The sequence below is a fragment of the Pithys albifrons genome, chromosome 4, assembly GCF_047495875.1.
Source record: "Pithys albifrons albifrons isolate INPA30051 chromosome 4, PitAlb_v1, whole genome shotgun sequence".
NCBI lineage: Eukaryota > Metazoa > Chordata > Aves > Passeriformes > Thamnophilidae > Pithys > Pithys albifrons.
Window position 1 is genome coordinate 63,099,966 of NC_092461.1, and position 25,020 is coordinate 63,124,985.

At 35.5% G+C, this 25,020-nt stretch overlaps 1 protein-coding gene across 5 annotated transcripts in view; it reads right to left on the bottom strand.

The window, feature by feature from the left end:
* The window catches only part of C4H8orf34 (chromosome 4 C8orf34 homolog), a 157,345-nt gene that overhangs the window by 16,316 nt on the left and 116,009 nt on the right, over positions 1-25,020 (bottom strand). For all 5 annotated transcript variants that reach the window (XR_011697730.1, XM_071554389.1, XM_071554391.1 and 2 more), the window contains exons 9-10: positions 12,026-12,111; positions 7,048-7,121 (exon numbers count right to left, since the gene is read on the bottom strand). Coding sequence is in view for 4 of the 5 variants with exons in the window: in XM_071554389.1 (XP_071410490.1) it covers positions 7,048-7,121; positions 12,026-12,111 (160 nt within the window). In the remaining variant the exon portion in view is untranslated. The remainder of the gene's footprint in view (positions 1-7,047; positions 7,122-12,025; positions 12,112-25,020) is intronic.

Below are 25,020 nucleotides of genomic sequence, written 5' to 3' on the forward strand. Positions count from 1 at the left end.
CCTTAGACAAATTACTACTAAAATGAAGACTTACCCACAGTAAGGCCAAAGACAATCCCCTTCATTACTGATTCCCTGAATTTTGGAAAATACCGTAACTTACTCAGAATGCCACAATGGAACAGAAATGCAATTTAGGAGGTCACAAATAAGATAAAGAAAGTGTTTTCAAAATCACAATCGATCTGCAGCATAGCTTTTATCCCTAAAAAAACCACCAGTGCAGATGAAGATGTCTTGATCTTCCCACTGAGCTGAATTGACACAGGGTGTGTAATACCCACTGGCACAAGGGGAGTTCTGCAGAGGAACAACATTTCAGAATAGCTAAGACCAAGAGTAAAGGCTCCCACTCACCTACATCACCTGGAAATCAAGTACTTGTTAGAAAATAAATTACTCTTTCTTGCTGGCCATAGAAAGTGTTAATAAACTACGCAGCACATATTTTAATGTCAATTTGGGGTGTTCCAGAGTAAAACATCCAGGTAACCACATGCATTTCCAAGCACACAACCAGATTCTTTCTGGATGTGGGAACAGTTGTCACCTCAGAAGTTTCTGAAGATTCTGAATTGCATGACCAAAACAAAATGAGGAAAAAGAGGTAAACCCAATTAGTTAGTTCCTGCCAAGCTGTTATAATATGCAATGCATTTTTATTGTCCTTTTTCTTCTACATAGTTTTGCTAGTTAAGTGAAAATTTTATTGGTAACTTCAGGAGCTAGAAGGAGAAAGAACACAACTGTGCTTAGCTTTCTATGTATAACCTACCATTTCTTTGCTGAATAGCTTCAGTATCTTAAATAGACATATTTGACAGAGACCCAACCCTCCAAATACAAAAAAACCCCTCCTCTTTATTGAACAGTTTGTTTGCAAATGTCTATTCCACTCTGGCCAAGCAGGTGACAAGTACAGATGTTATGCATGCAGCAGAACTCTGTGCAATATTTTGTTTGAAGATTCTGCACACAACATGTACTTTCTGTACAGAGTTTACCAAATGTTTAATCTCTCAGCTTCCATAGTCTGTTCAAGGGCATAAGGTGAGCTAGGCAACACAGGGTTTTGACATTGTAAAAATAAGCCTTCTCAGAGCTCTGTTGCAGTATCAGCTGCCGCCTCTAATCTCCACGTTCCACATTAGGGCCTGTTCCCCTTGAAATACTGTGGAATTGAAATTACTAGCTGTTTGCTTCCCATGGCAGTGAGCCAGCACATTTTATGCTAAACCTTGCACTAAAAAAATGGTAGTTTGAGTTAACTTACACACAGTTTTTCTGTTTACAGGCAAGTAGGAAGCAGGAAATATGTGGCCACCTGGGAATCATATTTGTTTCAGTTTCTGAAATACAACTAGAAATTTTTTTTTCTAAACTTCTGTTCTGTTTACTGTTATTTGGACTAATATTCCTGAATTTGTCATGCCTAAGAACCCAAAATTTTAGACAGAGAAAAACAAGGCACCCAATGATTTATTCTTTTTCTTTTTTTTTTTTTTTTTTGCTAAAGTTCAGAATATTTTCAATGTAATATTACATTTTAGAGGATTAAATATTCTCTAATAAGAGAATTTTCTCTCAAGAAGAAATCTGGTCTCCTGTATGCCAGTGTTACATCTCCCTGGAAGCACTAAGCCCATGCTGGGTGCAACATCTGCCAGTGGGGCTGATGAACTTGAGAGAAGCAGAAGCTTTTCTGGCAGCAGTCCTTACCCTTGGGACTTGGCCAGGGGGATGTGGCATCCCTGCCGTGCATCACAAGGGTCAGGTAGGCACCCAGGAGGGCTCAAATTTTGCAATACATAAAAGAATATCAGTAAAAAGAATATCAGCAGGTAAGAAATAATAGAATTTTTAAGTACTTCAAGTGCTCTCTAAAGAAAAACATAATTTTAAAAGTAAAAAATATTTTTTTTCAGCTGCATGTACAAAGTGCTGTGTTAATTTTATGGAATTTGTTTTACATAGGGAAGGTCTCAACCAAAGAGATTGAAAGTATGTAATTTACATTACTTGCTTAACTACTTGCAGGAATTATTTCTTTCCCAAGACCTGTGATGTTATGTTCCTCTAACAACCTTGTATTCTTAATTTACCTAATATTGGTAAACTGAAACATTTGCATGGTTGTTTTTTTTTTACTAGCTGTGAAAGAATCCCAGTAATCTGATATTATCTGTTATTATTTTTACTGAAGATTTAAAATCTGAAGTTGAAATTTTAAATTTTAACTGTAGGTGACTGAATATTTATAAAATTCAGCTTGGATTTGAAAAAAAATTGTATCAGAACACACTAATTTTTTGTGTATAATGTACAAATATGACCTTCATAATTCATACTACCTTATAGATGAATTGTTGTTGTTTCTGATGTGGCACTGAAACCTTAAAATAATTATTTATTGACTAACCTGCTAAAAGCTGAACAGTGGCCCGCCCCAATTCAGGAAATAATGTATAAATTTAGTTAAATACTGAAGTTTGGGTGATTTAGAGCTGTTGATTATACTCAAACTTGTACAAGTAATCAAGTTACTTCTTTGTATTGCTCTAAGTGCAAATAGTGGAAAAAACTATGAAAATATCTAACAAATAGAATTTAAATAATGGATCATGACAATACTACTGTATTCAACATATATTGATAGTAAGAATAAAAGCTTAATTTTTCCTTGTGCATGAAGCCTCAAGTCATTTCACAAATTGCATTAACATTAAGGAATTTATGCATTCATCACAGAAAATCCATGTCTGTATTCCTTCTATGAAAGCAAATAAAAAGTACCAGAACAGTAGTGAAAACAGGAGAAAATTTATTTAAAACAACACACTTCTATAAAACACTTTATTACAGTATTTCCCCCACAGTAATAAAGAGCAAAAACCCAAGGCAAATTCATGTAGAAATTATTTTCTTTTCTTTCAGTTTCTTCTACATTTGGATTGGTTTGCCTTACATAAATAATTTGCAAAGAAAAATATACTTTTTTATATGCACATGCAAAACAAGATAACTGAATGCAAATATTCACATAGAAAACCCCCAACAACTAAGCATGAGTCCTGTCAGATCCAGGTGATAAAAGAAGCAGCTCAAAGGGAAGGCAAAGGCTACTCAATGTGATTTGCTCAGTGCACATGTCCCCTTTCTGTTAGTCATGTAAAGTTAGTAACTGATACCTTGCTTTTCCATTTCTGATAGGATTCCAGCCCACCTAAATTTTTCCTAATATCACTTCTGTGTTTTCTTAAAGCTTGCTAGCCAAATATTTATTAAACTCATTTGCCGAAATATAAAATAAAATAGGACTCTGAGTTCACCACACTGAAAAAAATCTGAAGAAAAAGCTTTTGCATTTTGCCTAGCACTTTTTGTTACATTACATAATTGCAAGAAAATGAGACAGGCAGTAAACTAGATCTCTAAGGATGTTTTGAATGCTTGCTTCCACTTTGAATTCTTCCAAAACACTTGGGAAAAGTGCTGATCTTCGTAAATACTTCAACCAGCTTTTTGCTAGCTTTACTAACTCATTTAGAATGCCTTCTTTGTGATTGTGCAGCATGGAAAACTTAAGTTCTCAATTTTTGAACTCTTTTCACGAAAAATGAAGTGTAACAAAAGATTCTATTTGAAAAAAAAATTAAAGAAAAAGGCCTAACTACAAATTTTTTCAGAAATATAACAGTAAACATGTAGAATGCTGCAAGAAGATCATAATATAACCACAGTATAAATTACATGAACCATGTTATAGACATAGATGTTGCCTCTCTCTTCTGAGTACTAGTATCCAGATTGCTTTAGCACACACATCAAAGATCTTACATGTGGATTCACATATGGGACATGGAAAAAAGAACCCACACACTTCTTTTCTAAAGATACTTATGTATAATTCTTTCTACTTTATCCTACAATTTTTCTAGAAACACTTTTCCTCTGAAGGCCAAGGGACCTTTCAGGAAAATTTGTCAAATATACATTGGTAGAGAAAATGTATTATAATGATTCATTTAACTAGCAAGAGACTGAAATTACGCTATTGGAATGTAGCACCAATATTAAACACTGCACACTTTGAATCACATCAGGATTTTTTACATGTAATACGCACATTTGAGTGAATGCCATCAACTAATTTGTCCAGTTAATGGGAAATGTCTGATCAACATTTTATTCTATTTTGCCCTTATCTTGTATCTCATATAATACTTGAAAACAAGTTATCAGAATGTATTTTGGTATCAATTCTGAAGTAATTTAACAGGCATATTTCTTACTGCTTTGAAGGATTTGTGGTACTCCATTGCAAGAATGCATTGATCTTCACAGCCTTCCTATGAGGCACCTCAGTTTTATCTCTATATTTTATATGTCAAGATTGTCAAAGAATAAGTCTCACTGAAAGTTATTAGGAGATGGTAGAACAGATCTCTCCTTCAGAGCCCTAAAAGGCAACAAGAACAGTTGGATCATTTGTTTCTTTTTGAGGAGATACAGTTACAGAAAAACATAGTATTGGATGCGTGAATCTTACTCAAAGGGAGAAAAGTACACAAACAGCTGCACATATTTAAGCAAGAACTGTAAGACACAATACACGATCCACGTCCTCCACAAAAAAAACAACCAACCAACCAACCAACCAACCAAAAAAAACCAACCAAAAAAACCCAAACCCCAAAGAATATGAACTAACAGTAACTGGGACCTTGGAAACTTAGTTAAAGAAGTTTTCCAGAGCTCATGGAAGTGAAGTGAGCTGCCTTTGCACCAAGGAGAGGATGGGTGAGCAGAGCAGTAGCTGCAACTGTTCTTGTCTTCTCTTTGCAGCACTGGCCATAACAGCAACAGCCAGTGTGGCTTTCAGGGATACAGCCTAGGCAACCTTACTGCCTCTGGCAGTCTACTCCTCCAGGCAACCTCAACTAAACCTGGAACTAGCAGAGCATGAAATGACACAGGTACATATTGTTTGTTCATTCCTAAGCACACACACACACAGAGCTGATATGTAAAACTAATCAGCTGAAGGCTGTACGTTTCTGGAACACGATTTTGCTAATATGCAGAGTGATCTTTTGTTCTAATATTTTTATTTTTCCTATGCAATTCAATTAATTTGTTTCTCTTTCACTATGCTACATGTCTGCAGAACTGATAAATCAAAGTTGGCAGCTGCAGGTCCAAATCAATAATGAAATGTGCATTCAGAAACTGCTGCAAAATTCATTATACCCCTCCATTCACTGGTGTGAAGCAGAAGGAGGTTTAAGAAAGAAGCTCCAAGCAATGGCAAGTAAAATTCTTTTATTTAACTCCTTTTGCCCAATATCTGTAAATGCGTTGTGAAGTTCTTGCACTCCAAGATCACAAAGATCTTTAGTAATTGATCTGAAACTCTGCATCTGTCAACTTCTTTGATAACTCTTGTTGGAAATACTTTCTGTTCAATATTATCTACTTTTATTATTACTACTTAATCAGATACCTGAAAGACTGTAGGACCAGTCTGAATTGCCATTTTTCTTCTTTCTTTATATCACCCTTTTTCCTTAGCCAATAAATACTGAGCCCTTGTTATGGGTTTAGCCAGGTGGGCCTAAATTTAGGTTTTAAAGTTCAGCTAGGCCTAGGATTGTCAGCTGATTTAAGCTGGGCTGAGCTAGCTCACAGCTGACTTCTTCCAGCCAATAATATTGTATTCCATACCATACTACATCATCTCAAAGGGTGTAAAATCCAGTGTGTGGTAGTGGCTTGGTTAGTTCCACCATGGCTGCACTAAGAGGAAGACATCTAGCAGCTCCTCTACTATGCTAGGCCCTGCTTCTGTTACCTCTGCTTGCATTTTGTTTGCATTCAGGGAAGTAGAAATATTTTGTTGTTATACTTTCTCTTTCTTGCTGAGTGTCTTTTGGAGTGCTTATGAATTTAGAGTAATGGGCTTTGTATTAATTGGGGAGTGGGAAGTTATTCCTTGTTATATATATGTAACTTGTGTAAGTGTGTGTTATATTATAGTATCCTCTTAATTTTCTCTCTTTTCTGTATAAATACATGTAGTTAGTTTCAGCTTAGACCTGGCTTTGGAAGTTTTTTTTTCCTCTCTCCCTCTTCTTTTCCCCTTAGCTGGTTGGGGGGAGGAGTAACCCTTTTCACTCTGTCTTGGACAGCTGGCGTTTGCCAGCTCAACCCAGGACAGCCCTTCTTTCCACTTACTTTATGAACCCTGAAGTCTGTTATAAACCAGTATTGCAATGGCTGAACAGGAATTAACATGTCCTCTTACACCTGTCTAAAATTTTGCAAAGACAAACAACTATTGTCAAGTTATTTGCCTTAGGAAAAAAGCAATGTTTTTTTTTTACCTATAGTCAAACTCCTGGTGCAATACAACTAGTGTCAAAATCATGATTTTATAATTCTTTGAAATTATTTTACTGCTGGTTATATTTTCTGCAAACTTCATATCTGCAACCATTTTCTTAAATTTCAAAATAAAAGAACTAATGGAAATATAACAAAGCATAATGTTGCATTCTTTAAATGCGTACATATAAATAACCATATATGTTAACTAGACACCTCTTGTTTCTTAGCTTTCAAGCAAAAGTTAACAAAAATCTAAATCACAGTTGAGATAATATAATTCCATATTTCATAATGAAACTTAGAGTTTGAATAATTTTATTCTCTTCTATTTGAAAAATTGAGTATTATCTGATAAATTGAATATTTGGTTACCATTTAAAACATACAGACATAATATAAAATGACTGCACTTCCAGCGGGAGCTATATGTGTAAGCCTGTTCTGTCAACATACGATTTTGTAGAAGATGATAATAATGCATTTGAAAACATCACCTTTCCTAGAATGAAAATTAAAACAGAGAACTTAAAATTCAGAAGAATTATGCAAATTTAGTTTTCGTCTCTTTAGGATAACTTTTAGCTTTATGCAAAATCTATTTTTTATGAAATCTTAAAACTAGAAAATTTTAAAGGATTATCCATAATGGAAGATACTTACAGATCCTGCCACTTGAGAGGCACTTTGAAATTCATCAATATCTTCTGTAAGTGTTTCAACCCCGGGTACTTGAGCTGTTCCAAAGAGGTAGAAGAGAAATAAATCACTCTAATTAACTAATCATTAGTCACTTTGAAAATACAACGTCTATAAATTTACTGCTGGGAAGGTAATGTCTACTGTAAATGCACTACTTTTCAGTTACACTTCAATGGATTTAAATCTATTTCTTATTTTGTCTCTGATTTTTTGCAACATGGAACAGGGTCTCTAACACGAGTACAGTGATAAGTAAGCTTCCTTCAGCTGCCAAGGTGCCTTGTAGGTTCTTTAATATTAAAATTAAATACTGTTTGTCCTTTACACAAGTGAGTAGTGGATCTTCACCTTTAATAAAATTGATAAAATGAGATTTAATTAATCATGTTAAACTAATTGGAATACAATTAAAATTCTTGAAGTTAAATGCTCTGGTCAATTTAGACAACATTTAAAAGCCATGTAAGCTATAATTTTTGTCAATACTGTCACATTTGTAATATGACAGGATTTTGTCAGAAGTCTAGAATACCTATTTGATGCATATGCAATGACTCAAAACAGATTTTATGTACCCATGTTGAGAAAGAAATTTCCAAGTAACATGCTTTGCAGTTTAACTCTGCCTGACACTGCTAGACATTTAAATAATGCATCAGCAGCCCAGGCAAACAAGATGTCCTGATCTTCCCTAGGTTCCACTATTACGCAGACACTCATCAGGGAGGGCCTCATGTTTTCAGACCCTGATTTTTTAAACACCTCAGACTATATACTTACTATGACTTCAGAATTATATTGAAGTACAGCAACTATGTTTACCACATTAATTGCAAGCACAAATGAAAGTGGAGGAAGAAGAGGTGATGATGATGTAAAGTTGTGGTCAGAGAACTGTGCAGGAATTGAGAGATGTTGCCACATTTTTGCCACTGTATTATACAGTTCTCAATCTTAGCTGCCACATATTTGCATCCTTAATTTTTTATCCTGGTCATGCAGTTCCATCTGAAATAACACCATGTGTGTTTCACATATTCAAATTTATATTGAACATCCCCAACTTCAAATTATTCCTCTACATCCTAAAGCGTGTTTTGGACTTTCTACTATATGGCTTGAAAGGGAAAATAAAACAAAACAAAACAAAAAAACACTCCCCCAGCCCCCCCAAAATAACCAAAAACCCCAACCAAACCAAACCCACCAACTATGTAGAAGCTATACGTTTAAGTTTTATTTAAATTGGCTGAATGCAAATAACAAAAACCAGTGACTCCTGTTGGATAGGAATGAACTACTGACATGAAAATTGCTCTAGTAAAATTTATTTAGGAAATTAAGAATTATTTATCACAATATAATCTGTAGAGCTGCAGACCTAATAGTACAATATAATAGGAAATACCACATTTACACACTGGCATAATACCATAGAATCTATCGCTTTCAGTTCATTTGTAGTATTCCAGGTAGAGTAATAAAAGAAACAAGATTTTGCTCGCATCTCAGAAATATGTGGAGTTGGTAACTATACTGCAAAGAAATTCACATACACAAACAGCTATTTTTCAAGAATTTGAGGAGTGGTTAAGAAGTGCTACACTTTTCATTTGTCCTGTATTGAGATACTCCCTAATAAGTCATTGCACTTCAAGCTTCGTTCTACAAGAATGTATAAATTGTAAAAACTATCTGCAATAATGTCTTTTTCTCCTGCCTTATATTATGGCTTCATGCAGAAGATAAGGTACTTTTCAGAAAAAAAGAATGAACAAGTGAAGCAAGGTCCTACAGTACTCATAGGAAACTGGGAGCAAATGAACAATAATTGTTTAATGATACTATTTCTAAATATTTAAAAAAAAACCCAACACCAAATCAAACAAAAACCACAGTAGGACATTGCTTCTACAATCCCACTAACCTGAAAAACACAATGTGGGCTGACAGATGCAGATTTTTCTGGATAAATGCTGTCATAGTGTCTACCTTTTGAAGCCTCAGCCACTCTACCCATATATCTCTACAGAAGAGCAGGACTCAGTGGAGAACTGAGTTCAAGAGACAAACCTGACAGGCTTGGCAGCTACAGGGTAAGTCTTCTGTGCAGTCACCAAAGCTGCTGCTTCTAGTAGAAAACCTAGCTATTAAATTCTTCCCTTAGATCTTACCTATGAAGCCTAATGGAAAAGAGAAACATTTTTGAGAGGTATAGTTTAGGACATTGAACAGAAATTGCAGCTCTAAAGTGTCTTGTGTTCCTCCATCTTGAAATCTGATACTGATCTTGAGACCTCTCATTTTTACTACTTAGATCAAACGCAACTCTTGTCATTTCATTATAATTATACTAGAGGGAAGTCAATATAGTGGTTAAGCAGAACCAGATCCAGACTGCCAATGGTGCCAGTATAGTGTCTGATGACCTTTGCACATAAGCTACTACCTTGACTTTATTAGGTGGAATTGGTTCAAGTGAGGCTTATTTATAAGGGCTGTTAGATCAGATGTGCTGCCAATTACTTCTGAACTTAGTTCATCTGAAATCCACAGGAGAGATGTTCCACATCTAACAACAATTTCCCACTAACCCAGAAACAGGTAGAAAGCTACCCTCAACTTTGCTGTGCATCAGCCTCTTGCTTGCATGTTCTTGAATGAATGGTTTGCATCAGCACTTCTTAATGCATAGTTTTCTCTCACTCTGGTCATTGGTACTGATAAGGAACAGCAGAAAATAAATTCAGATAAACCTGGCAAATGAAACCTGTTAGTCCCTTTTCATTATGTAACACACCTGTAAGAGGACAGAACTAAAAATTCAGTGCAACAATGCCTTAGTTACTTAAGGTTTTTCAATAATATCTTTAGGAGTCTCTTTTATCATCTCATACAGATTTATTGGAAATAAATATCAGATGCACAGAGAGCTAGGAATGTGCTGCATTTATAGGAAAGACTGATAGAATGGGCAGTTGCCCGAGTTCTGTGCTTGTTTCTAGCCTGTGCCTACTTGTGAAATCCAGCTGTGGCCTTTTTTTCAAATCAAAATGTGTTACTAGCCAACAATTTAGGAAAAAAACCCAAAAATATGTGTTTTGAAATGCTGAACATTTCTAAGAGTGCCTCTTAACAGAAATTTGGCTGTACCTTACTGTTGATCTCAGACTTTTTGCCCTAGAGGCTTTGCTGTCTTCTACCTATATGCCTAACACGTTCATGTATATTCACAGACATGAGGTAGATGTGTTTATGACAACATAAATTCATTGTCCCACCTACCAAACTTTTACTCCTTATATTTTATTGAAGGTGGGGGATTTTTAGAAAAAGCCTTTTCCATCTTCTCTATAGCCATACTGACTGCAGAGAATTCAGAAGCATGTGAAGTGATCCAAGTTACAACAGCTAGAGCACTTTTGTGCTCCATACCCTGTGACCATGAAAGACTCAGCTTTGATATTACGTGGCATTCAGAACCTTCTGACAGCTTTACCTTCTTTAATCCTGGTGCCTCTGCCATTAAGCAACCAGCTATTTTATTGAATTAACTACTTTATTGAAGCCTACAGTTTCGGAGGATGGCATGGCAAAGTGGGCATATTTTCACTTCAAGAACAAGGTTATAAGGGAAGGAAAAATGAAGGATGAGATCTGTTCAAAACAAATTCTTGCATATTCCCTTACCTATTCCAAAGTTACCACCACCTTTCTGGGAACTATTCTTATAACAGAAGAATTTTGCCCTCCTTTCACAGGACTTGAATGAAGTCGAGTCTAAGTATCTCTTGCTGATAGTCTTCATGATGATTGTAAGGACATCATATTTTGAGATTCTGAGTCCCTTATTATTTTCTTTAATTAAGTGATCAGTGGCAGATAGAAGGAAAAGCCAATGTCTTGACTGAAACTATGCATTCTCTAAAAACCAGTCTGAAAAGTTTATCTTTAAAGACATACTAGTGACTAATGGCTGGTTTACAAATGAGGCAAGAGAAATGAGTGAAAGCTCAGGTTGCCCTAATACCTAATAGCACACATAATAGCACTAAATAACAGACAGTGGGACAATTAAACCCAGAAGTTAATTCTGCTTTTATTTTTTTTGTCATTCATTGAACAACATACCTGACTTGTCTGTGGCTGCTGAAGACCCTACTTAAAATCAAACCCTACATTTAGTACACTCAGCTGGTACTGCCCGACATTTAGGGAATGGGCTGAAAGAATTATCTTTGCAAATCCTCTGTCCAAATCTCTATTTCTTTCTCTCTCTATTCCAGTGACAGCTAAGAAAATGTTAACCTTCATTAACTTTATCTTTCATAGGAAAGCTGGGCATTCATTATCTGGAAAGAGATCCCTTAGGAAGTGCCTTTTCCAGCATTTTAGGAGCTACTCTGTTTCAAAACCTGAGCAGAAATTGAAAAATCTTAGTGTCCTGTCTGCAGATTAGTGTAACATATGATCATTTTTGTATGAGGAGAAAAATTGTTCTTCAGAACATTGTATAAACTCTTTATTTTTGCTGTATATTGTTTGAATCATGTGGATGCATATATAGTATTAAATTCAATATTGCAAAGACCATTCTTTGGCATAGAAGTCAACTGGCAATGAACAGCCCACATCTATGAAATTAAGTTGTTTTACATCCAAAATAGTGTGCTAACATACAAACTGTCTACTAGGAACAAATTCTGGTCCAAGGAAGCTCTCAAAATATGCCTAGGAATTATTCTGGAGTGCTAATTGGCCATGACAAAAATCAGGTTAGTGGCTCTTCAAACAGATTTCAAGTGTAAATGATTGAGATCAAATGCCAAGGAACTCTCTCTGAAAGTGTTTAAACTTTTACAGACATAACCTCTACCCTTAAATTCAAGATGTTGGTGTTTGGGGTTTCTTATGAGCAGCAAATATTTATATAACTTACCCTCAGAGTCTGACACTGCTGGCTCAGATGTCTGAGATACCATGGAGATATCTTCTGGCCTTTCTGCCAAATTATCCCCTTGCAATCTAGATGGTGGAAAAATGCAATGAAAACATTTGCAATTATATTCCATGCCCATTATCTCTGACTGCATACCGTACTCACAACATTGTCCTAAATAAAAAGGCAGCGTTGCTGAAAAGCCCACACCCACGGTGCATTCATGGCATCCCAGACTGCCTAGTAACCAAAACAGGCCTGCAAGAAATTCATAGCCAGCTGAATCCTAGCTACGTATTTTGTAGCCTTATTTAACAAAAGTCAGGCTTTGGTGGTATCACGTGCATATGAAACTGCAAGCTTCCTTCACTCCCTTAAACATTATTTTAATTGAATAGGACTCTACTGGATGTCGATGTCAAGGTGTTGACAGTGTGGGGACTCCAGGGGTGGCCTTGATAAGGAGAAGCCAGCCAGAAGGCTGTCCTGACCCAGACACAGGTGGTTCCAGCTGGCTCCAAAAGAACCACAGCAGGGCTGGGCTGAGCCCTTCAGTAAAAATGGTGGTACCTTGGAGAAAACATAGTTAAGGAAGAGCAAACAATGCAAGAGCAGGGAACAGAAAGAGCAGGAAAAAGCAGAGGGAACACCAAGGTCAGAGGAGGAGGTGCTCCATGTTCAGTGCAGATAGTTCCCCGCAGCCTGTGGCGCGATGCACATGAAAGCCAATATCCACTGCAGCCTGTGGATGACGAATACCACAGTCCTAGAGGGACTGTGGCCCGTGGAGAACCCACAACAGAGCAGGGTTTTTTCTGAAGTACTGCAGCCATTGGGGAGAGCGCACAGTGGAGCACGTGAAAAGTGTGATGAGAAGGGAAGTGAAGAGAGGAGACATAATGGACTGGCCACAGGTCTGCCTTCCCCATCTCCCCTGCACTGCTGAAGGGGTGGGGAGAGGAGTCTAGAGTGAAGGAGTGAAGTCTGGCCCAGGAAAAGTGTGGTTTTAATGTTTGTCTTTCAGTATTTCATTACCTAAATCTATTTTAATTGTGAATAAATTAAACTAATTTTCCCTATGTCCAGCCTGTTTGGCTCATGACAGTAACTGGTAAGCAGTTTCCCTGTCTTTATTTTAACCCACAAGCTTTTACTTCCTATTTACTCCTGCTGGGTAAAGAGCAGGCCCTTAGCCAAGGTTAACCCAGCATAGGGAAATACATGCTAGAATATTTCCTCTTCCTTTTTTAACTTTTAAAAGGAAAATATAGTACTTATGTCAGACCTAATCTTTAGGCTTTCCCGCTACACCAGCCAATTGCCATACCTTGACAGCCATTTACAAAAATAATGCTTGTATCTGTTCTTTTAAATGACCATCCCAAGAGTCCCACAATCCTTTCTGAGGCTCTTAGGAATCTTGAGTACAGACCCTATCCTGAAGAAATGGTTTGTAGCTCTTAATACAATATAACTTCCATTTACATGAAGATTATCTTACCTTGGATTTATTCAGACATGAAAAGAATAAGAAAAATGCAAATCAACTTTGCAAAGCCCAGGAATCATAAAAATGCATTGAAGTAAGACCTTGGGGAAAGAAATAACTTATCTCTTGGGAAAAAAAAAGTTCTTTTCACTCTGTATTCTTACTCTCTGCAGCTGCTATACACTAAGCTTGAATTAACCTTTGAAACTATGCAGAACTCCCACATCTGTCCTATCTGAATTTTATATTTTATGACTCTCACAGTTATCTAATACATTTGGACCTTAAGTCATTTGCTTATACTTCTCAACACCATTTCCCCCCACCCTTCGATTACTTTATAATCATTTATTGCTCTCAGAATGGTTTATTTATGATGGAAAGCTCAATGTAAACTCATAATGTTTCTTACCTAAGAAGACATAGAACACAAAATTCCTCAAGGCAATGAAAGGTAAAATTCAGAAGCTGTAAACTTAATTTTGAAAAATACTTTCATGAATTCTTTATAGTTCTATATCTGGTTTCTAATACTAAATTTGCCAATTCTTTAAAAGCCTACCTTGTCAAACAGGCTTTCCTAAAGATGATAGTTAAACAGAAGCAGATAACTTTGTGCCATTATCATAAAGATATTCAAATATGGAGAAAACAAATTGCAAATGAAATAACTATGGAAACAAGGAAGATCTCAAAAATCATATAATTTTCCTTAGCAATAAAATTTACTTGTCATCCTTCATTACATACATACATAGGTTTACTACAAGCACATTTTCAAGTTTATGAGGATATGCATGGAATTGCAGGAACCAGAAGTGAGGTACTCTTCTCTACAGACATGTTGGTAGTTTATTTATTCTTAATTAAAAGGACAATTACTCCAACTTTCTCTGCTTATACTGCAGTCATATAAAGACCTTCTGAAGGGCTGCACAGCACCCTGGGGTATTGGCCAGTCCTCCCAGCTTTCCGTCATCAGCAAACTTGCTGAGGAGACCTCTGTCCCTTCATCCCCAATATTATAAGAGTATGCAAAAAGAGGACAAAACTATTTCTTCTACATTCCTTGAATGAGTCACAGCATAATAAAATCCTATATTGTCTCATCAGGGCAAGGACACAGCGAATATTAAAAACAGACTCAAGATTCAAATTGCAGATTTTTTTTTTCATGTTAAGCACGTTGCTGAACTCAAGTATTTAGGGTTTTTGCTTCTTTCAACACAGATTGTTGGGGTAGAGGGCATGCCATCAAGATGAGGATATTGCAATTTGATACTTCAGTAAAAGTCACGTATTTTACCGGATGAAAAAATGCATGACCTATTTGACAAGAAAATAAATGTTGACAATATCGACAGTCCAGTTGAGTTTACTGCTCTTCTTTACTGTAATCAGCTACAAGGCATGTCATGCACTTCCCCATTCTTTTCACATGACAGAACCAGTGGTCTTGTTTTCAAAGCTCTCTGATACTTATTAGCGAATGAGCTATTAAAAGGACAGTTTCTGGACATGATGGTAATTGGTGCTTTAGAAAGATGATAAATTGATGACTCCACTTAAATAATAAAAAGAAAGAGATAAGATGATGCTACAAAACAATTCCTTATATGAATCCAAAATCCATCTAATAGCATCCTAAACTGACTAATTATAATGGGTGTCTGATGAAGTGTGGGGATAGTGCAGATGGAAGGAGAGAGAAAGCATGAGTAGGTGTGATTTCTCCACTTGTACCATTCTTAATGCAGTAGACCTTATACAGCTGCAGAATTCCTAGACAATATGTACTGGAATTAAACCGTATCTTGGGGAAAAACCCTCAGATAATGGTTAGGAAACTGAATTAGAATTGTGGTGTTTTTCTCCACAACTTAAAGTTGGCATGCATTTTCAGATTTGAAATTTGTAGAAATATTTACGCTTGAGAAAATGGACTCTTAAGAGGTAAACCTAAGCCCAGCTTTGAGGGCAACTACAGATACGTCTATACTTGAGCATGTACATGAGTGCAAGTACAGATGCAGGACAAATTCCTATCTAAGAACTCCTCCACTGTACTAAATGTACATATACACTACGATTGTTCTCTATGCCAACACTGTTGTTCTGTGACATTCTTAAAATGAGCAGTAAATAAAATTAAACTTGATGTTTTATCAGAATATAACCATTAAAAAAAAGTAAGTCACATAATATTTCCAAGCAGTATGTTAGATTAATAAAAACAATGACAAACACTTACAAGCATAGGTACTTTCTAACATCAGGGCGTAATTAGAAGGCATGAAGTATTCTGAAAACCAAGAAATGGAAATGTTTCAGATACCTCATAGTGCAATACATGCTCTCTAGAATTTGTTCTCTGTGTAGACTACCAATTCAAGGTATGTGCATTATTAATTGTCCTCTGCTACTGTATATTAGAGGTTGTACTTGAGGAAATTTCTGTGTCAAATCAGATTCAGAGGAGAACAACTATCACTTAGAGACAGAGGAATTTAGATTATATTTAGGTTAATGCTACTCTGACCTAGTCTTCCAGAAATATATCACTTAAATAACCAAAATTCCATTCTATTCTTTCCAACAATGACCCAGCAGAAGGGTTATCATTTTTAGACAAAATGTCCTTCAATCCCAAATAAACAACTGTAGGTAAGAGTTATATAATTACTGTGCAGATGGCTGGCATTCAAAGTCTGGTACATGACTAGGTATTTCTTTTTATTTTTAAAAATAGCAAACTAGAGTTGCGTAAATGTGCTCAAAGTCTGATGTTCCCAGAGGTGAACAGAAACTGTGATATTCCACTTGAGAAGAAACCCTGAAAACTTCTTATTTCAAGACAATACAAATGCTTCTGCTGACTTTTTAGTAATGAAGAAAAATTCCACTAGGTGCTCCAGTGGAATTCTCCAGGGAGAAAGGGAAATATTAGATGTCTGAACACTGCAGTTCCAGCCATTCTCTCTGCTCTATCCTGTGGCAGCTAAATCTTGTTGAATCTGAATAAACACCATAAAATATTTTGGTTTCTTTGAAACATTATTCCTGAAGAACACACATTTAATTGGAAAATTCCTGATCTGCATTGTTGAAGACTCAGTTGACTTCTTTCAGCTAAATACGGTGAGAAGTGCAGTAAAGTTTGGGAAGTTCTGGTTAAAGAATCCTTAAATCTTTCAGCAAAAAGAGCAGCAAAGTTGTTTTCATGATCAGCCAAGATCAATGTAATTTTTTAAGGCTACAATGAGAAAAAAATCTCTGAAAAACAGAGATAGTGTCATGTTTGTATTAGAATCTTAAATATGGACATTTTGATTTGTTGAAGCACTTCTTTTGCTTAAATTAAATTTTGTAAGATTAATGAATATCATGAACTTATTAACAAACCCCCCTTATTGTACATATAACATGATGGAGTTTCTTTAGCAGCCAAAGATAATTTTAGTCAGAGACGAAAAGAATTAATTTGACTTATTTAACCTTCTTTTTTTTTCTGTTTTTTCTCCTTTCAAATAATTTGCTTCCTTTCTGTAATTTTAAACATTATATCTACATGTAACATATCTCTCTGATAGCACTGTAGTAATACTAAATTATGATTTCCCTACAACAAATAACATAACTCAAGGGAAGTTACAGCAACGGAGCAGACAACAAAAGTTCTGAAAGGCCCCACATGCTTTTAGGTTACATTAAATGTTTTCATGCACCTTTCCCTAGCAACCTCAACACCAGTAAGAGTACTTCAGACTTCATAATCATTTGTCCCGACTTGCCTATAATATGGTGAGTTGACTTCATTCTTGGTTTCCAAACATACTGATCCAAATTCTGATCTCATGTACCTTGACTTACTGCCTTCACAAGTTCTGCACTTCTTTATACTGGTATAAAATCCAAAGCTTTTTCAGTACCTAAATATAAAGCCAGGAATTTCTGACCTATTCTATTTGTTTTACTAATGCCTTTTACAAATATAAAAATGTTAAAACTGTGCCAGCAAAACCCTTAATGTATTCACAGGTACAGAAAGAAAAATATGTCTGTTTTCCAGTATAGACTACACTAGTTAATATAACGGTAAAATTGTATTAAATAAATATTAAACAATATACAGGCAAAAGTACTCTTTAACTGGTAAAACTCTTCATCAACTTTAACTACATGCTCTACCTTCCTAATGACAATTAGATCCTAAAAGAAGTTAATATGATTTTTAGATCAATGAACTATTGAAGGAAAATGTCTTAGATCTATGAGAGGAGGATCCTCTAACAGGGGACAATGAAGTTGGTAAGCTATGAGAGTGGCTGCCACCTCTCAAGTCTGGAGCAATAAAGGGAAAGCTCTGCAGCATGTAACCTTGTTTTATTGAGAAATCAATGTCATGGCATCTGTATTTACCATAGACTAACATATAGGAAGCATCTGCATTGAAGAGAAATGAAGCATGAGAACTCCTGGATTATCCTGCAGAACATTATCTAGTACGGCAGACATTTCCAAAGTTAAACTATAAGACTACATTAATAAATACAGATATTTAAGACCATTTTTGCATAAATATAAGCTCAATGACATAATCAGCATGCTTCCCAACAGAGATATATAATTCTTTTTAGTTCACTTTAAAGAAGAGATGAAAAGCTATCAAGCAGCAGTATGTTGTTACTACCATCAGTTCTATTTATATAAGATACACAGCATTTGTATTCCTTGAGTTTCACCCTGATATAAGATATAGTTAATGTAAAATAACTTCATTTTCACTGATACCATTCAAATCTCAGTAATTTTTTTGCTTTTGTGCTCTCTTTCTTAAGGACACTGTTTCTCAGTGCTTACACGCTAGAATACACCGAATTATTTGAAAATTCATAAAAGCAGTAGTAAATAATGGATTTTGGTTGATCTGTATTCTCTTTCTGCAAATTAAAACCACTATTTTCCAGTCACTCTTGAAGAGTTTTGAGGAGGGTTTCCATGCCACCAATAGGTACTGCACAGTCCCAATGTTTTCAGCTGGTAATACTAGTATATCCACTTGCTCAGCAAAACTTACATATTAACATAGCCTGTAAAATAATGTTTTCTGTGTCCTGTTTGCCTTTTCAAAATGTTTGAATGCAGGTCTTTGTGCATTTAAATAAGTACACTCAGCAGCTATTTCTGAGGGGAACCACAAGTGGAAATATATTTCCCAGAGTAAGGAATCCATAAAGAGACTGAATTATCTAATCCTTTTACAAGATGGGGAATTAAGCCATTCTTATGGCAATCTTTTATCTGCTGCTGGCTTCAAACCATTATCTCACAGGAGAAAAATTACAGTCTTTGTCAGTCTTTTCAGACTTAACACTCTTTCTTCTCCTGTGAACCATTTTTTCTAGGACTTGTGAAAGAGTTTTGTGTGAGAGTGTGCATTTGTGTCTTTAAGAACTATATTAAACTGCTATCCAGAGTCTCAAATTATGACCACCAAGCTTCCCAAAGCTCACGATCTCCTGGCTTCCTCCCTATATCTTTTTCATCCATAAGCAACGGCTGTGGCTAATATACATCACAGTGTTGCACCAAACAGAAAGAATCTATAAACATTGCAATAAAGAATTAGCTTGCAAAGCACACATCAAAGAGAGCAAGGGAAAAGAAGGGAGAAAGGCTTGATAAAGCACTTGTCTTTTTAAATTATTGAGTGGGTTAAATGAGTTTTGTAAGGGAAAAGAGAAAGAGATGACTTGACAAGATCTGCAAATGAAGGACAGAATTAAATGGATGTTACCTTCCACTAAATCGAGAGACAGTAGAATAATTTTCAGGATCAGGAAAATAATATTAATTTCATTTTCAAATATGCTCCTGGTGCTTTCATTTTTACAAATCAAGACTGGTACATTGAAAATAGCTAAAAAAATCCTTTCCATCTACTGTTTTTAGGATTTCTCCACAGCATTTTTAAGTGTTCACAAGTGTACCAACCTCCTTAAGCCACTTCTCTCCTTTTATTACCAGTCTGAAATGAAAAAAAAATTAGGTACTGTTGAAAAACAGTTCTTACAAAAGACATTCTAATAACACATCATTAATTCACAGCATCTTATACTGCATTCTTCCTTCACAACCAAAACTAATTCCCTGTAAGTAATGTTACAGTAGGGCAATCTCCAGATTAATGTGCCATGTTTCCAACACCAGATCTATCATGAGAACAATACTTATGGATAGATGTATAAGATGCAATTCACATGCAAATTTTATGTACCTAGAGCACATGATTAAATTCTAAGCCAATTCTCGCTAACATGTAAACACTTATCTTCAAACATGGAAGTCTTCTATTTCTTTTATGCTGATTAACAGTTATGTCAAAAACAAGAAGTCTACCTCACACATGCAGTCTTTAAGGAAATAAAATAGCTGTTAAATCAAACTCAGAGGAAAAGGCTACATCTGAAAATACCGGTTTCTTCAAAGCTTAAATAATTTTTGACAACAGATTATATATTTATTGTTACAGTATTTTGTGGAATTTTTGATAGGTCTGAAATTATTGCTTGGCGAGTTTACCAAGTGGGCAATTCAAGTAAAAAAAGAAGGAGGAAAGAAGTCTGATCTTTTTGGGATTTCTAAGCACTTCATATAAATCTTCTGTCTTATACAGTTCCCCTCCCAAGACACAGTTAAGATTTTAGAAATAGATCTTGGCCATTCTTCCACAGCACACATTCATTGTGAGTTTGCCATAAAACTAATCAAGGTTTTGGACTAAAAATTATAACAACTTGTGCATTTCAGAGGTCAAACTTAGATCCATGAACTCAAAACCGTAATTTGAAATCACACAGATATTCTCTGTTTTGCATATAGTAAAATGTTCTAATGAAACATGAGTCTGTGAAAGAAAAGGCAAGCTGTTGTGTTACTCTGACAACTTGGCAAGTCAGACTGCCAAATCTTAAAGATTCTTTATGGTCTCTATCTCTGATAACCACTGGGACCAATAAAAATATTTCCAGAATTATTTTTTAATTCATGTTTTCCTCTTTTTTAAACAACAACATACCAAAGTGGTACACAACTCCAGAAAAGAAAAGATAAAGTAGTTTATTTTAGCTGTATTTAACACTTGCAAGTTAAGGCAATGTTGTGGTTATTTATGGAACAAAGCTGGGCAAATTAATCACTGTCCAAATTCAACTCATCAAAAAAGCTAAATTAAAATTTACCTTTATTTTTCTCCCAACTTTTTCTTTTCCTGTGATTCTATTTGTTTTTCTACCTTATAAGAAGTTCTAAGTAGCCAATGGAAAAATATGTATTTTGTTCACAATTTCATGAAGTGAAAGAAGATTTTTAGAAGTTATAAAGCATTACCATAGAGAGTTTAACTTACTTGTTTGCCACTTTTAAAAGGAACAATATGCAAATAAAACACTTTGTTTAGGACAAAGTCTGTGAAGCTGGCACAAAGGAACATAAGGAAAATTAAGTGTTTTGAAAGAAGAGGTCCAATAAAACTAAGGTTACAAAAAATAAAGGAAAAGAGTGTAAAATAGTGAGACAAGTCATCTGAAATGTTTTGTATTTTCTTCTTTCTAAGAATAGTGAACTAGAAAGAGTACACAGACAGAAATATAATATGTAATGCATAAGAGGAAAGAAAAAAACCACATGTAAGTATATATATATAAAAGTAAATAATCAAAAGGTTTAGTAAGATTTGAAGTCATAAACTTCCTCAGAGTCTGTATATGAACCCTAATCGTAGAAGTTTCCCCCCAACATTAGTTCTGTACCAACCACTTCAGTCCCTTGCCACTTTGAAGTAATTTCTTCCCAGATTTCAGGAAACTTAACAAATCAGAAGTTTCTGCCAGAAACTGAGTCATTAAGCTGACTTTGCCACTACTAGGCAGACATGCAAAGACCATTCTTTATGCAAATACATGTACCAAACCACACAGACACCTGTATCCATTCCCCAGTATTATATCACAGTGTATAGAGCCAAACCAGGGATTATATGGAATACTTCAGAGGTTATTCTTTCTGACACATCTGTATATTATTGATTAATCAGAAATATAAATTGACATGACATCATCTCCCACCTTTCTGCTGCACTATTAGACAGAAATCAGCTGTTTCTTTTATAAGTTTATGTATTTCAAAGGTATTTGCACATGGAGGAAGACAAAAAACTACTATAAATCCCACAAACAAGGAAAACACAAATGCGAGGGGACTCTTTATTACATTTCTGTGTAAAAGGCTCCAGACAAACCAAAACCCATTTAAATGTACAAAAGGACAATTTTACCTAAAACTCAACATGAAGAATAAAGCTAGCAGGAAAAAAGGGGTCATAATGATTCAAAATCAAGTGGTCAATTAAAAAAGGACAAAAAATGGAACTTAGTGGAGAACATAATAGAAGATTCAGATGTAAGTCATCTGGATGCTCTGCACCTTGTGCTCTGACATAATACTTTGCATTCATTTACAAGACTTTTGAGGAGTAGCAAAGATAGCTAGGAGAGACAGAAATCAAAACTATGGATCAGGTCTAAAGAGGAAATGTAATATTAGGTTTTCCAAATAAGACATACCATATTACACCATGATTTTGATATCAGAAATTACAATTGATTCTCCTCAAGTTCCAATTGCTAGTCACATGCATTCCAGGATCCACCATTTGAAGGTTACTCCCCACAAAATGTTAAATTAGGAAGGGGATCAGTGTCTATAAATAAAAATAGGAAGTTACTTTATATTCACAGTGAACCTAGTTCCACCACCTCTTAACACTGCAGTTAAAGGGATGATTATAGTATATGCAAACATATCTGAAAAGCCTTTAAATTAGCATCTGCAGATGTTGTCACTGAGCAGTTTTTACAATTCATGTAGCAGCTAAGGATTACTTGCACAAGCAGAAATTTTCCTGCTGGTTTTCAATGCAGATATAGCCTTTTATCATCCTACCCAGACAGCACACAGTGTTATATATGGTCAGGACAAGTGGAGTTTCAATGTTGTTTAGTTCCCCATGCATTTGAAAGGTACTACTCCCTTTAAGGTGACTCACTCCAAAATGGCTCAGTCTGGGAAAGAAGACTTCACACTCAGACTTGAACAGCAGCAGTCTGCTGAAAACAGAGCAGAACTATCTACTGTGGTGGCTTGGTCTAATTTGGAACATCATAAACATAGATCACCTGCCAAAAACTGCACCAGGACCAAGCTCTACATCCTCCCTTCTTCCAGGATCTATAGCATCTATAGGGGATGCCAGAGGTTGCCCCTCTTTTTCATCCTACTTGGTCAAACTCTATCCCTATTCTGCATAGTGCAGCACCCATTCCCTGACAAGTTGCCATCCCCAGTTCTGGAGTTATTTTGGCTGGAGTTACATACCTGGTCAAAATAGGAGATCTCATTTAATTTCAGAACACAAGTCAGCCATCTCAATGGTCTCTGTTCAAGGAACACAATGACAATGAGAGCAGACTAAACAGTAAGGGAGGGATCTAGTGCACAGTGGAAATTGAGGAAGCTCAATAAGCTTCCTTCCTTTACTTGAGAAAATCTTCCAGGAGTTCATGAAGAGGAGTTCTGCCTTTTAAATGTAGTCTTTAATCAATATTTATGATCTTCCCTATAGAAGTAATTAATTTAATTAATTTTTCTCTTTGTGGTCTTAAGTTTCAGGAGTGTTATCTGTGGACAGTACGTACAGTGAAAGCAGCTCGTTCACAGAAGTTTTTTCTCTATTAAGAGTCATCAATTTTTCTGCTTTTGATAGTTAAACTGGATTCACTTTTCATGCTTCAGACTCTATTTTCTGCATAGCTCATTATCAAATTTTCCACCAAATGCTTCTTTATGATCTCAAGTATCATTGGGATTGTTAGAGCTTTGTGATATTCAGATTAAGCGCCTCCATACAAACTCTAACATTATAAAATGGTTGAATCTAGAGAATTGCTGGAGATTTCCCCCACCTATCAACTAATTCCTTTTCTTTTCTAGAGATATATGATGACCAGTTCAGACAATTCCATTCTTTCCACCATTTCTACTCTGAAATTTATGGTAAATTACAGTTGGTTCCTTCATTTCTTTTGTCTCCTCCCCTATACACTCATGGTTGCCATGGCTCTATGTCATGAAGATCTGCTCAAAGTTATATTTCACATAATCATATAAACTATGTGGTGCTATGGCCCAAGTAAGCATGCATATAGTGGAGACACCATAAAAACTCAAACTTACTAAAATATTACAAAATTTGAGATAGTTAAAGAAAAGTTAAGTGGCCTTGTTAAATCAACAAGTTAACTTGAAGACCATTTGGAGGACAAGATATCTTAAAGGAGTCAGAGCCACAGATGCTGAGCAGGTTAACAATGAAGATTTCATAGGCAAGGCAAACTGTCATGAGAATTTTGAGTAATTTTTGAAACAAACTTTTCCAAAAACATCTGTAATGTTAGCATGCACAGAGCATTTCATTTATTCGACAGCAACAGCTCAAGCATACAAGTTTACTACACTTGAATTGTACTTCACATCCCAAAGGTGACAGTAAGAAAAACCACATTTACTTTTTTAATGTACAGATGCATTCTGTTTGTTTATACTTATATATTTTGTTCCTGTAATTCCTTACCACATTGTGCTTTAGCTCTAGCTAATTTTAAAATATTAACTAAAACATTGCATCTCAAACCTACATTTGTATGCAACTAGTGTTCCTTCCCAACATTCTTGTTCAGAAGCCTTCAAGCTTGTGGCACAGTATGTTTTCTATAATCCCATTTCTTTTTTAATCACATGCAACCCCTTTTTTTGTATTCCATTGATGTTAAAAAGAATGAATGCAGCCCCTGCGCTATTAAAAACAAAAACCTTCTTACTTTCAGGAATGCATTGGCAAGACTCCACAAGAACAAGATTTAACTTTTGAGCATGGCAGTGGGCATACAAGGCTAATGGGTGGTCCTTAAAAAAAAAAAGAAAAAAAGAAAAACCTCTATATCTTATTCAATGAGACATTAATATTATCTTTTACCTTATGGTCAATTAAATTCCTGCAAGTCACTCAAGTGCAAGTCAAAATACATATGAGAAAGTATGAAAGTGTTGGTTGGCTTTTACAAATTATTGTTTAAATCTCTATTTAACCCATATGAGTTTTGGTAATCTGTTACTGTGTCTTTTGATTTATTTGCCAAACCTGAAATTAATTTGTTTTGCCTGTGAGAAAGGATTCACAAAAGCATATCATAATGAGTCAGTCTAGTCCGTAATTCAGTCAGACCAGTTGTGCCCTTTGATGAAGGAATTAATATTATAATACATTTGCTCAAATAATCTAAATCCAGATCAGTTATACTAAAAGTGTCTTTGATAATTTTCCAGACAAAACAGAAAAATGCAAACTTTCCAAATGCAGGGGGGTAGTTTTGGTAGCCTTTTTTCTGTA